Source organism: Leptonychotes weddellii, chromosome X, assembly GCF_054177405.1.
Source record: "Leptonychotes weddellii isolate Sample4059 chromosome X, ASM5417740v2, whole genome shotgun sequence".
NCBI lineage: Eukaryota > Metazoa > Chordata > Mammalia > Carnivora > Phocidae > Leptonychotes > Leptonychotes weddellii.
Window position 1 is genome coordinate 79,073,218 of NC_138385.1, and position 14,592 is coordinate 79,087,809.

Here is a 14,592-nt window from a genome sequence, read left to right on the forward strand (position 1 = left end):
CCTTCGGCTCAGGTCATGGTCCCAGGGTCCTGGGATCGAGCCCCGCATCGGGCTCCCTGCTCAGCGGGAAGCCTGCTTCTCCCTCTCCCACTCTGCCTGCTTGTGTTCCCTCTCTCACTGTCTCTCTCTGTCAAATAAATAAATAAAATCTTAAAAAAAAAAAATAACAGTAAGGTGTCTGGAAGAGGCACGCTAAGAAATACTAGAAACAGAACCAAAGTTGCCAGGTGCACACTATACAAATACCAAATTATTCACTGGGTAAAACAATAAATAGAATCACTTTTCATTATTCTCATTTCCTTTTTATTGTACTGAATGCTTTAAAAAATAATACAATTTCAATTTACGTGATTATCAATGCCCTATTATTTTAATAAAAGTAACATAACAAGATTTACTACACCTCAAAAATGTTTTTGAATCCATAACAAGGCTGATAAAATGTGACTATACGTAGAAACAGATATAATTAAGAGCTGTACATTCTCAGGTTTTGTTTTGTTTTGTTTTTTTTAAGATTTCATCTATTTGACAGAGAGAGACAGCGAGAGAGGGAACACAAGCAGGGGGAGTGGGAGAGTGAGAAGCAGGCCTCCCACTGAGCAGGGAGCCTGATGCGGGGCTCGATCCCAGGACCCTGGGATCATGACCTGAGCCGAAGGCAGATGCCCAATGACCGAGCCACCCAGGCGTCCCTCAGTTTTAAACAAAAGATCTGCACATTTTAAAATATATTTCCTCACCAGCGAAATGTTCAGTGTATTTGTAATTAAGACTATGGGCTTTATCTCTAAACGTAGAATGGAATAACTAACACATATCAATGAAGAAGGTAGAAATTACAATTTATCATTTAAGCTTCCTATCAATGCATTAATTTACCTATATATGCCAACTCTTTATTTTGTTTTTTGTTTTTTTTTTTAAGATTTTATTTACTTATTTGACAGAGAGACAGAGAAAGAGCACAAGTAGGCAGAGTGGCAGGCAGAGAGGGGAGAAGCAGGCTCTCCCCTGAGCAGGGAGCCAGACGCGGGGCTCGATCCCAGGACGCCGGGATCATGACCTGAGCCGAAGGCAGTGACTTAACAGACTGAGACACCCAGGCGCCCCTCCTTATTTTGTTTTAATGTCAGAAGACATATAGAACCCAGTACCTTAAAAGCAGCAACTTGCAAAACAAGACTGTGACTAGTTATTTTTCAGAAAAGATCAAGAATTTTTCAAAACCACATCTTGCTCATGATTAGGAGAACTACAAATTCGTATTGCTTTAGAGTGAGCAACTAAATCAGGCACAACCCAGAAATTTCTGTGCCAAGAAATTCACAGAACAGACACTTCAGGGGCAGCTTTGCTGCTAATGACACTGAAGCTTCTAAATACCAGCCAAACTCAAAAGTGTGGGACCTCTTCTCCTGATGTCACTGAAACTGTATTAACTGTGTTTTTTGGATACAAAACTCATGTTTCACATGGTAAAAGGGTGATATTAAAATATTTATCTCTGAATATCAGTGAATTCTACAATCTAAAAGGGAGGTGCATATCAATATGTAGTGTAAGCACCTGACAATCAGTTTTTCTGATTGTAATGTTAAGTGCCTGACATTAGGCTTCTGATTGCAGGGGCATCCACTTCAAAGACATGGGTCTGTCTCATTCTCTCTCTCTCAAATAAATAAATAAAATCTTTAAAAAAAAAAAAAAAAAACAAAGACATGCATCTGAAATAAACATACTGCCCCCTACACAGCTAAATAGCCAGGCCACCCGACCTGGGAAGTTCCCCTTTTTAGAGATCTCTGGTTGACCTAGGTAACTGACCATCTAACTGCTTGCTTTTTTCCCCTTCCTTCACTTTAATTTCTGCTCTTATATTTTAAATTCACTAATAAAGAGTGAACCCCTGAAACCCTAGTTGCCCCACCCTCAACCCCAGGCTTGCACACTCTCTTTCTACTGGCAACCTCACTGTGTGGCCCCGAGCGTGCCTTATACCCTTAAAAACATGTGAGTAATAAACTTTGTTTTTTCGAAGTTCCTTGATGGTTTTTGCTGGGGCACATCTTGTAATCATAGTAACGATCACAAGGGTCTCGGTCCAGCTACAACATTGGCTCTGTCACTATCGATAATGTGAGACTGACCCAAAAGATAAATAGTATAGAATCCTTTGAACTCTGGCTATGACCGGCTTTAGCCTTTTAATTACTAAGGCTTTGTTGGTTAAGTGTCTGTCTTCTCTGTCTTCGGCTCAGGTCATGATCTCAGGGTCCTGGGATTGAGCCCCTTCAGGTTCCCTACTCGGTGGGGGCTCTGCTTCTCCTTCTCCCTCTTCCCTCCCCCCGCTCCTGCTCTCTCTCTCTTTCTAAAATAAATAAATAAAATCTTTAAAAAAAAAATTACTAAGTCTTGAGTAGGTCCAAGGTTCAAAAGGAGTGTTTAAGGGCAGGTCAGGCACCAGCGTGAGGACCTAGGACAGTGGCTGGTTACCAACCAGCAAAGAAATGTTTCTTTGGAAAATATTTCACTGGCAAAGATTTACCACTGTGTGCCAGCTAATCAGCAGCCCTGATTTTAGTTTAGCCTCATGTACCAAACAACCTGTTTGGTACTATTCTTCCTGTACATTTCTAATCAGCCTCTCATTCAGAATATAACATGTAGTTCAACTTGCCTTAAAACTCAAAATCTTCCTATTCAAGTAATGGATTATATACCACCTGACATATCAAAGCTTAGAAATAATTTTATTCAATGTTCTTAAGTAATCTGACCCTGTTTTAACAATAAAATCCTAGGATTTGAAAAGTTAAAGGGAAACAAAGTTGTGTGATAGAGATAATGAGATCTGATCTCAAATCTAGGTTCTTTCACAAGATAGCTGGGTGAGGGTCAAAAAGAGAAATAGTAGTACTTCAATTTCCTCTGTTATAAATTCAGAATTATACTTCACAATGTAGATCTCTTAAACAGACTAAGTTAGATAATGTATTAGCAAATAAAGCAAACCTACTCTTAAAGAAAGATGGGTATTTAAAGATTCTCACAGCAATACCATTTTCTAGTGTTAATGTTATTTCTTGCCAAATATTTAACTGTTCCACTCTTTAATCTCTCTTGATAGCATTTTTCCTTATTCAGTCTTTTTAGGTCCACTGCTTCATGAACTTTACTGCACATGAATCACCTGGGGATACTTTAAAACTACAGATGTTGGTTCCTTAGATCCAGAATGAGATCTGAAGTTCTGCCTTTCACACTAGCTCAGTGTCCGTCTGGACTAGCAACCTCAGCCTCAAATGGGAACCTGTTAGACATGCAAATGTGCACACCCCACCCAAGACTTACTAAATCAGGAACTTTGGAGGTGGGGCTCGGAATCTGTTTTAACAAGCCCCCAGAGTGAGTCCTATGTAGAGTCAAACTTGAGAACAGGGGTTCTAGCGTGAGGGTTCTCAATTTTGACTTCCCATTAGAATCACATGGGGAGCTTTCTAAATTTGCAGTGCTTAACTGACCCTCCAGACAAATTATATCATAGTCTATAGGTTGGACTGAGGCATGCATAGTTTTGAAAACTTCCCAGGTGAGGGGTGCCTGGATGGCTCAGTCAGTTAAGTGTCTACCTTCAGCTCAGGTCATGATCCAGGAGTCCCAGGTTCGAGCCTCACGTTGGGCTCACTGCTCAGCAGGGAGTTGGCTTTTCCCTCTCCCTCTGCAGCTCCCACTGCTCCTTCTCTCTCTCTCGCTCACTCTCTCAAATAAATAAAATCTTTAAAAAACAAAACAATACAAAACTTATCAGGTGATTCTGGTTTCCAGTCATGAGCAGTACTTCTCTGAGGGGGGGTAAGGGGGAACCACCGTATCTATTTGGTAGATAAGGAATTTAGGTTTCTTTCGTTTGGCTTAAATTTTAATTTTCAACTATTCATGTTAACTGTCTTATAAAACAGCTGAATTTTTTCCTTTGCTCTAAAGTTATTCGAATTAAATTGGGGTACTAACTGGGGCACCTGGGTGGCTCAGTCGTTAAGTGTCTGCCTTCGGCTCAGGTCATGATCCCAGGGTCCTGGGATCGAGCCCCGCATCTGGCTCCCTGCTCCGCGGGAAGCCTGCTTCTGCCTCTCACACTCCCCTTGCTTGTGTTCCCTCTCTCGCTGTCTCTCTCTCTGTCAAATAAATAAATAAAATCTTTAAAAAATAAATAAATAAATAAATAAATTTGGGTACTAACTAATCAGTTTTGAGTATAATAAATATGTGTTAAATATTTATGGGATTTAAAAAAATGTATGGAGTACCTCAGAGTTCTGACATGCCACATTCCTAATTATGAACCTTCAGTTTGTGTTTGCTATTTTAACAACGAGGCACTACTAACTCAGGTTAACCTTCAGGTCACCTGAAACATGCAAGTGAAATCAACTCTTGATTTTACAAAAGTAAACACGCTATGTTTGGAGTTATTCATAGGAAAATATTAAGCTGTCTTTGGCATCCTTAGGATTTCTATGAAATTAATCTCCAAAGCCATAACTTTCATTCTCTGCGAGGTCTAGGTAAAGTACCAGTCAGACAGTGAACTTACAAAGCAAGAGTAAGTGGCAAGACTTCATTCTCATAATTATAAGTTCCTTCAAGATGTAATGTTCCCTCCTCCTCAACCTGTTGTGCAAAATAAGGGATTACAACATTCTGGCACCTCTTAATCAATGTGTTCCCTGTGTGAATTCCCAGATCAGATACATTTTCAAATATAAAAATAAACCTCAATACTGAAACACAATATAAATGATTTGGAGATTCTCCAAAGCAATCCTTAACCTTAAGACAACTGTCCTGCCCCTGTCCCTTCTTCCCCTCACCCCAGGGTGGATCTAATCACTCTCTAAATAGAAGAAAGCCCCATGTATCTATAGTAGCCACTAGGATCATTCTGGAGATCTAGAATACTGATTTTAAAACTAATGCCAATTCTAGAACATTTACTCAGTTACTGCAACATGCCGGCACAGGGACTGTTCTAAGTGCTTTATAAGTAGTTTCTCATTAAATTCTCATAATCACCATCTTCTCAAATATCACATCCTCAGAAATGTTTCATCTGTCTGATACATGAAGGCATCCCTTACTTTCTATCTCATTAAACTCATATAATTTCCTTGTTAGTTTGTGACATGGTATTATTTATCAATTTTTGTCTCCTCCATTACAATGGAAGCTCCATGAGGCCAGGAGCTTTGTTCTGACCTCAGTGCCAGAAAAAAAAAAAACAAAAAACAGGTTTATTACTGCCACTTTGTAAATATTGAATGAATGAATGAATGAATGAATGAATGAGGAAAAAAAAATCTACCTGAGAACCAAGAAGGCTTTTCATGAAAAAAGGGATAGTTTTGGAAGCACAAAATTTTGGCAATAGGGAACGACTGGCTGACCTCATTACTGCTCAAAAGTCAAGGCTGCTACATTTTTTCACTGGCTCAGAACCAAGCAATGGGTCCTCATGTCATTCAGGGTAAAAGTTCAAATCCATACAATAACCTCAAAGGCCCCACTGGGTCCGGTGCTACTGTTACCTCTCCACCCCTTTCTCCTAAATGTCTCCCTTGCCTCATTCTACGTCGGCTGCACAGGCTCCTTTGTAAGCATCCACCTTGATGACCTTGCATCAGCTATTCCCTTGGTCTGAAAGGATATTCCCAGATATCTTTCTTTCTTTTTTTTTTTTTTTAATTTATCTGAGAGAGAGAATGGGAGACAGAGAGCATGAGAGGGGGAGGATCAGAGGGAGAAGCAGACTCCCCGCCGAGCAGGGAGTCCGACGCGGGACTCGATCCCAGGACTCCAGAATCATGACCTGAGCCGAAGGCAGTTGCTTAACCAACTGAGCCACCCAGGTGCCCCCCCAGATATCTTTCTAACTCGACCCTCTGCTTCGCATCTCTCAGATCCCATCCTCTTAAGGGAAACATGGCTTATCACCCTATATTTTACTGAGACCTAGTCACTTCCCTCTCTGGTACTCCCCAGGACCTTACCCTCCTCTTTTATTTTTTCCTATAGCCTCCATCAATGATCACATACCAGACCTACCCTTTATTATTGTCCCTTTCCCCCTGCTAGACTCTAAGCTCCATAGGGCAGGGATCATGTTCTGATACCTGAGATAACCCCTAGTGCTTAGAATGGTGTCTGGTAGGTGTCTGGTACATGGTGAACATTCAGTAAATACTTGTTGAATGAATGAATGAATGAATGAATGAATGCCTCAATCATTTCTCACAATGTCAGACTGCTAACTGAAAGTAGTGTTAAAAATATTTGGGTGACTGAATCAGAACTTTGCTTTGATTGTTCAAGGCCACCCTTGACTCTGGACTGCACTGAATTGAACACCTGGACATTCTTATTTCCCAGCTCCAATTTAAATGTTTATCACTCACCCAAAGTAGAGGTAATTATATACCTACTATAATTTCTAAAACTGTATCTTCTCCTTAATTATTTTATATTGATGATTTATTGATTAGGGGCCACCTACAGACATTTTAGACGTTCACTAATTTTATCAATAATCAGTTAACACTTTCTTTTCAAGGTAGATTACTTCTTAGGATGCTTTCCGTAAATCTTATACCTATGTAAGGGAATTCCTGTTATTTTATTCAGGTGATATTTCTTTATTCCCTAATTCTAAAGAGTATAACTTAAGACCTATATATGTATTTAATATAATTGTAAACTATACTCCTTGGTGCATAAATGCAATACAGAAACTAATATATATATATTACACACACACATATATATAATATATATACACACATATATTCTCTCTCTCTCTCTCCCCTCCCCTCCATATACCCCTACATTGGTACCTCATATGCCAAAAGTAAAAGTAAGGAAAGTCAAGAAGAAAACAGTTGTAATTGACTAGTACATAAGGAAGATAGTAAGTTAGAATAGAAGTTGATTCATAAAGCAGCAATGAAATATGTTACTATGTATTCCTTGACCTGTGTTCATTAATAGCTGTTGACCTCATGCTTCCTTATGCATCCAAGCTTTGATTTCTATAACATCACCTCTCCTAGCTCTCCTATGTCTCACTCATGGGTACCAAAGCAGAGCATGCAAGACCCCCACAATCTGCTCCCGCTGCTCTTTCAGCTTCATCTCTCACTTCTGCCTTGCCAATATCCATCAAACCAAAAACACCAAAAACATCCCCCCAAATATAAGGCTGCTTCAGCTTCCATACCTAGTGCATTTTTTTTACACACTTGTAATAGTCTTTGACCACATCACCATCCCTCCCATAGATGCACAGCCTCTGTCCCCAGATTTTGTGGGGAATTCAGAGAAAAGGCAAGTGGGGTGTGCAACCTCTTATAGCTCTTGGACCAGCTTAGCCAATTCAAATGTGACAAAGTCTAAATAAGGAAACAAAATAAGAACGCATTCATGTTAGGCCCCAAGGGGAACCACAGTATGAAATGGTCTTACATGAGTAAAAGAAAACAAAGCATAAAGGAATGAGAGTTTTATTTTGTACTGAACCCATGTGCTCCAATATGGACAAATTGGATGCAAAAAAGAAAAAAAAGGATTCAATTTAGGATGAACACTGACAAGTGCAATTTGTCCTTTGAGATTTTACTCAGGAACCTATGTAGCCATTCCCGCATTCCCCACTGCCCCAAGATATTATCAGCTGCTCCTATTGCACTGCCTTTTGTATTCACCTCTTGGCACCAAAGACTATATATAAAAAACACTTGTTTAAAGTCTACCTTTACTACACTGACCTCCATCAAGGAAGGGCCCCTTTCTAATTCACCTTTTCTTACCCAAAAGATTGGGCAGAGCACATATGGATTACCCGTAATAAATATAATAGATGAAAAGAAACAAAAGAATAAAATGTATTCCCAAGAGAAATTCTGAGTTGAGAAAGAAACTCTTGAGGAATTTCTTGGTGGAAGACCTCATTTATCTCAATGAGATCAAAGGTGGAAAGTCTACAGAAAGAAAGGCAAAGACAACCGTGGAGTTGAGAAGAAACAGAAGACCTGGTCATATGCACTACAGGAAACTAGATAAGGAGTTAACAATGAATGCATCAGTAAAGGGATTTGCCTGTATTAAGGTTCCACGGAGTGCTTATGATTCGTGTTCATCTGGGTACATGGGAAAGCCTTCTGTAGCCCATCTATGGTTTTCAAAGTTTCTAAATTACTTCTAAAAGCTCTATTTAGGGGCGCCTGGGTGGCTCAATCAGTTAAGCATCTGCCTTCGGCTCAGGTCATGATCCCAGGGTCCTGGGATTGAGCCCCGCATTGGGCTCCCTGCGGGAGGCCTGCTTCTCCCTCTCTTACTCCCCTTGCTTGTGTTCCTTCTCTCGCTGTGTCTGTCTCTGTCAAATAAATAAATAAAATCTTAAAAAAAAAAGTCATTAAAAGCTCAATTTAACCCAAACTTGCTGAAGGTTGAAATGGAACTTAGTGGAAAGTAAGGTAAGAAGGGTGGGGAAATCCAGGTAAGAGAAACCAGTCTCAAGACAGAAAGGAAACACAGCAATGACAAGAAAAGAAAAGAAAGATCATCAAATATAGCACCCCCCCCCCCCGCCTTCTAGAGACTGTTTTCAGGTCTCCTTACTGTCTTGTTTGCTGACCAGACAACAGTCAAGTCTGTTCATGCCCCTGTTAGAGGCACTCGTACCCTCGTCCCAGAAGCAATCTTGTCCACTCAGTATTGAGTGAAACTGTTTCCTTCCTCACCCTGTTAATATGGTCTGAGGCTTCATTAGCTTTAAGACATTCATGGATAAATTATTCATGATTTTTATTGGTGAGTCCAAAGGTCCACCTTACGTAGGGCTTTGAGCAAAGCGTGAATTTGTGGACTGGAGTGAAGTAAAGTTAAAACTTTTATGAACAAGGTCAGTAATGTACAAAAAGACAGACTGTCTCCCAGGACTGAGTTCAGTGCTTGATGGGAGCCTAAAGCAAAACCGTTTAAAAACTTGTTTTTAGGGGCGCCTGGATGGCTCAGTCGGTTAAGCGGCTGCCTTCAGCTCAGGTCATGATCCCAGGGTCCTGGGATCGAGCCCCGCATTGGGCTTCCTGCTCAGCAGAGAGCCTGCTTCTCCCTCTCCCTCTGCCTGCCACTCTGCCTACTTGTGCTATCTCTCTGTCAAATAAAGAAATTTAAAAAAATCTTTAAAAAAAATTTGTTTTTAAATATCAACAAAAGACAGACTGTTAGCATCAAAAGAGAAAAACAGGAGTCTGAGTGGTATAACTTAGATGATTTTATCCATCTACATATGCAAGAGATATGGAAGGTGGAGTTCAGGAGAACTCCTAGATACAGCCACCCTCTGCTCTGGACGAGACATTCCAATAGCATCTGTCTCTCTCCCTTCTAATTCCTAACACAGGAACCAGTCCATTGACTATGAATACACCAAATAGTAACAACCCCACTACAAGTCAATAAATGATCACACTGATCACATACACTGTCACTCATCTTTAGTGTATAATTCCCTCTAATGCTACTTCTCACTATAAACATTTTTAACAAACTTGTTTGCTCTACCCATTAATTAGCCTCTTCTAACTTCGGGAATCAAATCATCTCAGGGTGTAATGGAAAAGTGGGATTTCTTATCCTACAAGGTAAGAAATCCAGAAACATGTTTTTACCAAGGTGTATTTGGATTTCCCGGAGTCTGTTAAAGCAACATGTAACAAAATCGTACTGTTTGGAAACTCGTTACGCTGATATTTCTCATTTTCATTTAGTACTTATTTACCATTTCCTTTGTTCCAGTCCCTGTCCAGTTACTCAATGATTACTAACTCAGGGAATCTCCCATGATTACAGAGGAGATAGGTTCTGTTATTACCCCCATTTTATGTAGGAGAAAACAGAGGCACTCAGAAGATTAAATAAGTTCTCCTCAGTTAACAGAGCCAAGATTCAAAGCCACAGAGCCTACCTGCAGTATGTGCTGGTAACAGCTGTCAAGCTGTTTCTCATGGGAGCAATGCTACGTTTGGAACTTTAATGCACAACTTTACGGCCAAAGTCATTATTTTACGTGTCTCTCCTTTTAGCATTTTACAATAGTGTAAAACATAACTTATTATTCTTTGCTGTCAGATACAAAAGAATATCTTACCAGTTATCTCTGTTATCACAGAAAAGAATATCGGTGAAAAAGGACACAGGTTTAGATGATCTGAAGCTGAGGTGGCAGGTGAGCTCCGCATTCATTCCACTGGGAGAGCCTGTGATGACTCTGCCTTTTGGAAACGTCACAGAAAGAGGATGAACCTCGTCCCCATCAAAAAGTCTTGCTGGGGGAATCTGGACATTTAACGTTGAGTCTCTGTTTAAAATTAAAAAAAAAAAAAAGCTCAAAATACATGCAAATAATTGGATTTAAATGTGTCTTCCTCTGGTTTTTGAATCATTAGAACAACTAAACAAGAAATATTTGCAATAATATGCCCAATTATTAAAGATATTTTTGCATCATCTCTTATTTTCTGGTCACAATATAAGTAAGATGGATAATACATTAATTTGACCACATAGGATGATCCAAAATTCCTTCTGTCCTCTATGAATTAAAAAAAGAGGATTAGAACACCTGACTAAATACAATGTGTTTTTATCGATAGCCATGATATAGTGTTGTCCTTGAATGTATCCTTATAAAAATTTACCAAAACTTACCAATTTGCTAGCTAAAGCTTTAATGCATGTAGACTAAATATAATACTAAGAGATGCATATACACACAAAAAATTTTTAGTGTGCATACTATTAAGCACTTATATACATATGTCATGAATAGTTTCTAATCATTACTTCTAGAAAATTCCACTTAATGTTCACATATTTCATTATATACCTATAATTTATTTAACCAATCTAAAATGTTTATTATTTCTAATAACACAGTATGTAGTATTGACTTTTAACTCTAACACTTGATAACTTTTAGTGGTCAGTTAATATTTAGCCATATTATTTTTAAAATTTTATTATATATGTAGGCTCCTATAACAAATAAGAAGTGTTATCAAATGGGAATCATGTTTCCCTAGTATGTTAATTACAATGAAGATCATTCTGTTAATTAACTTAAAAAAGTAAAGAAAGATCTCAACTTCAGTTACTTAAACTGATATGGTTCATTGCATTAAAAAATTAAAAATGTTATTTATAAATCAGGTTTGAATCCAATTCTGTTAAGTAGCTAAGTGTCATTGGATAAGTCATTAATGCTGTTGATCTTATTGTGCGTACAATGAGGAGACTGGGTTATATCATGTCTACAGTCACTGTTACATGTTCCTTTCATTATACCGCATTTTTTCAAGATTCAACTTTTGACGTGAGATCATTTTTAAATTGATACCTTTATACATTCATTCAGAAGTTGAAAGAGTAAAACATTAATCCATATATTAGACAATGTTTCTTGATTAAAAAAATACTTTTTAGCACAATATATTTCAAGTCACTTCTATTTTCTGTTTAAGCAACAGGATTAGTGTCTGCTTATGAGACAGGGTCTTGAAAGAACTGGGAATCCCAAAGTTGTCCAATTAATGCTGAGCAACTATACTCTTGTCACCAAATGGCATTCAGAGCAAGCTCTAAAGTGTAAGTAAACACTCATCATATTCTGCAGGCCAAACATGAGAAACTACAGGTTGCTCTGGGTTCCACAACTTGAATAATATCCATTTATTTTCAACCTTGGGAGAGTCCCAAGCTGACTCCATGCTGAGTGCAGAACCCAACATGGGGTTTGATCTCATGACCCTGAGATCAACACCTGAGCTGAGATCAAGACGGAGGCTTAACCAGCTGAGCCATCCAGGTACCCCAGTGCTATGTATTTTAAATAGTGAACTTATATGTGTCTATTTTGATAAATGATCTTCATAGCTTTAAAATTTTACCTGTAGATTCTTTTAATTTCCTATATGGAAAATCATCTAATCTATAGATAATGACAGTGCTTATTTTCCTTTCCTTACATATTTTATTTCTATTAACTTCATTCATGGACTACATTTTTCAGGAAAATGTGTTAGACAGTGATAATAGGCATCCTTGCCTTTTCTTTTTTATTTAAAGGGAATTAATTTATGTTCCAGTATCCATGATAATGTCTCTTCTAGATACATGATAGAAAATTTTAACAATTTAAGGGATATCTCTTTTATTCCTGTTATTAAGAGTTTTATCATGAATGGTTTTGGAATTTTACCAAATGCTTTTCTTCTGCATCTATGGAAATGATCATATCATTATTCTCTTTAATTTGTAAATGTGGGAGATGAAATACAAAGGTATTTTAGATTTTCTAACATTAGGCAAATCTTGCAATACTGGAATACACCCAAGTTGGTCATGATTTATTAATATATTTGTATTATATATGTAATATACATTATATTAATATGTATACATAATTTAATTCATTAAGGATTACTGCATCTATAGTCAAAAGAGAGATTGGCCTATAATTTATCTTTCTCATACTGTAATTATCTAATTTTATAATAAAACTTTCTGACTTCATAAAACAAATTAGAGCACATCGTCTCTTTTTCTCTTTTCTAGAATTTCTACAAGGTTTGAGATATCAGTTTCTTGCAAGTTTAGTAAAACTTGCCTGTAAAAACATCAGAAGATGAGGGCGCCTGGGTGGCTCAGTTGGTTAAGCGACTGCCTTCGGCTCGGGTCATGATCCTGGAGTCCCGGGATCGAGTCCCACGTCGGACTCCCTGCTCAGCAGGGAGTCTGCCTCTCTCTCTGACCCTCCCCCCTCTCATGCTCTCTATCTCATTCTCTCTCTCAAATAAATAAATAAAATCTTTAAAAAAAAAAATCAGAAGATGATATTTTCCTTGTAAGAAGATTTTAAATATTGGGGCGCCTGGGTGGCTCAGTTGGTTAAGCGACTGCCTTCAGCTCAGGTCATGATTCTGGAGTCCCGGGATCGAGTCCCACATCAGGCTCCCTGCTCAGCGGGGAGTCTGCTTCTCCCTCTGACCCTCCCCCTCTCATGCTCTCTGTCTCCCATTCTCTCTCTCTCAGATAAATAAATAAAATCTTTAAAAAAAAAAAAGAAGAAGATTTTAAATATTGATTCAAAGACTTTTGACTTTCTATGTATTCCCAGTATGGTTTTAGTGAATTATATTTTTTCTACAAACTTCCCATTTAAGTTTTCAAATGTGTTGGAATAAATTTCTTCATAGTATTTTGATTATCTCATTTTTCTCCACTGGATATATAATATGCCCCATTATTCTTAATACTATTTAGTCGTATCTTCTCTCTTTTTGTTCCTTGTCAATATCACTGTATCAGTATCCATTGTATTAGTTTTTCAAAGAACCAACTTTCAGGTTCAGTGAGTCTATTTTCTATATATTTGCTTTGTATTGCTTTTATTTCTACTTTTTCATTTTATCTACATTCTATATTCCTTAGGTTTAATCTAATTATTCTTATTCTTATTTATTAGGTTGAATACTTGAAACTTCTAATCATTTTTTATCTACTATCAGCATTTAAGACTACACATTTCCATCTAAATACCATTTTTGCTACATTCCATAAGTATATTTATTTGTTTATTGCTTAACCACTGGAATTTAATATAACAGATGCAGTTAACTCAACACAGATGCAGGCTTACTTGTCTAAAGAAAGCAACAGAAGTGACAGTATGTGTTTCAAGTTAAGTCTTCAAATTTAATACTCAAACACTGCTTTTATATCAGTGAATGTTGTTTTCATGTTTTGATACATGGTATTTTAATTATTATTTATTTGCAGAATTCAGTATGGTATCTTCTTTGACTCTCTATAGAAGATTTTTTTAGGGGCACCTGGATGGCTCAGCCATTTGAGTGTCTGACTCCTGATTTTGGCTCATGTCATGATCTCAGAGTCATGAGATCAAGCCCCTTGTCAGGCTCTACACTCAATGCAGGGTATGCTTGAGAGTCTCCCTCTCCCTCTGACCCTCCCCCCACTCACATGGGTGCTCTCTCTCTCTCTCTTAAATTTAAAAAAAGGCAAGTTTTTTTTAAGCAGTTCCAAATGTATGGCAAATCTGTTAATATTTTCTTTAATGATTTTAAAATTATAATTATTATCAGAAAACATAGTATATATGATGTCAACTCTTCAAAATTTGTTAAATTTGACGGGTGCCTGGGTGATACAGTTGGTTAAGCATCCAACTCTTGGTTTCGGCTCAGGTTCTGATCTCAGGATTGTGAGACTGAGCCCTGAGTCAGGCTCTGTGCTCAACGGGGAGTCTGCTTGGGATTCTCTCTATCCTTCTGCCCCTCCCCACTCCCCACTCATGCTCTCTCTCTCTACAAAATAAATAATCTTTTTTAAAAAAACTGTTAAATTTGAACTATAGAATGATACACTTTCAGTCTTTGTAAATATCTCCTATATGATAGAGAAAACTGTGTATTCTATAACTGCAGGGTGCAGTACTTTATAGTACTATTTTTA

General features: G+C 38.0%; 1 protein-coding gene across 1 annotated transcript in view; it reads right to left on the bottom strand.

The window, feature by feature from the left end:
• LOC145717738 (cilia- and flagella-associated protein 47-like) overlaps nucleotides 1-10,451 on the bottom strand; it is a 31,202-nt gene extending 20,751 nt beyond the window's left edge. Inside the window, exon 1 of the mRNA XM_081807961.1 lies at nucleotides 10,208-10,451. Within this exon, the coding sequence (XP_081664087.1) occupies nucleotides 10,208-10,302 (95 nt within the window). The 5' untranslated portion in view covers nucleotides 10,303-10,451. The remainder of the gene's footprint in view (nucleotides 1-10,207) is intronic.
• Between the last annotated feature and the right edge of the window lie 4,141 nt (nucleotides 10,452-14,592).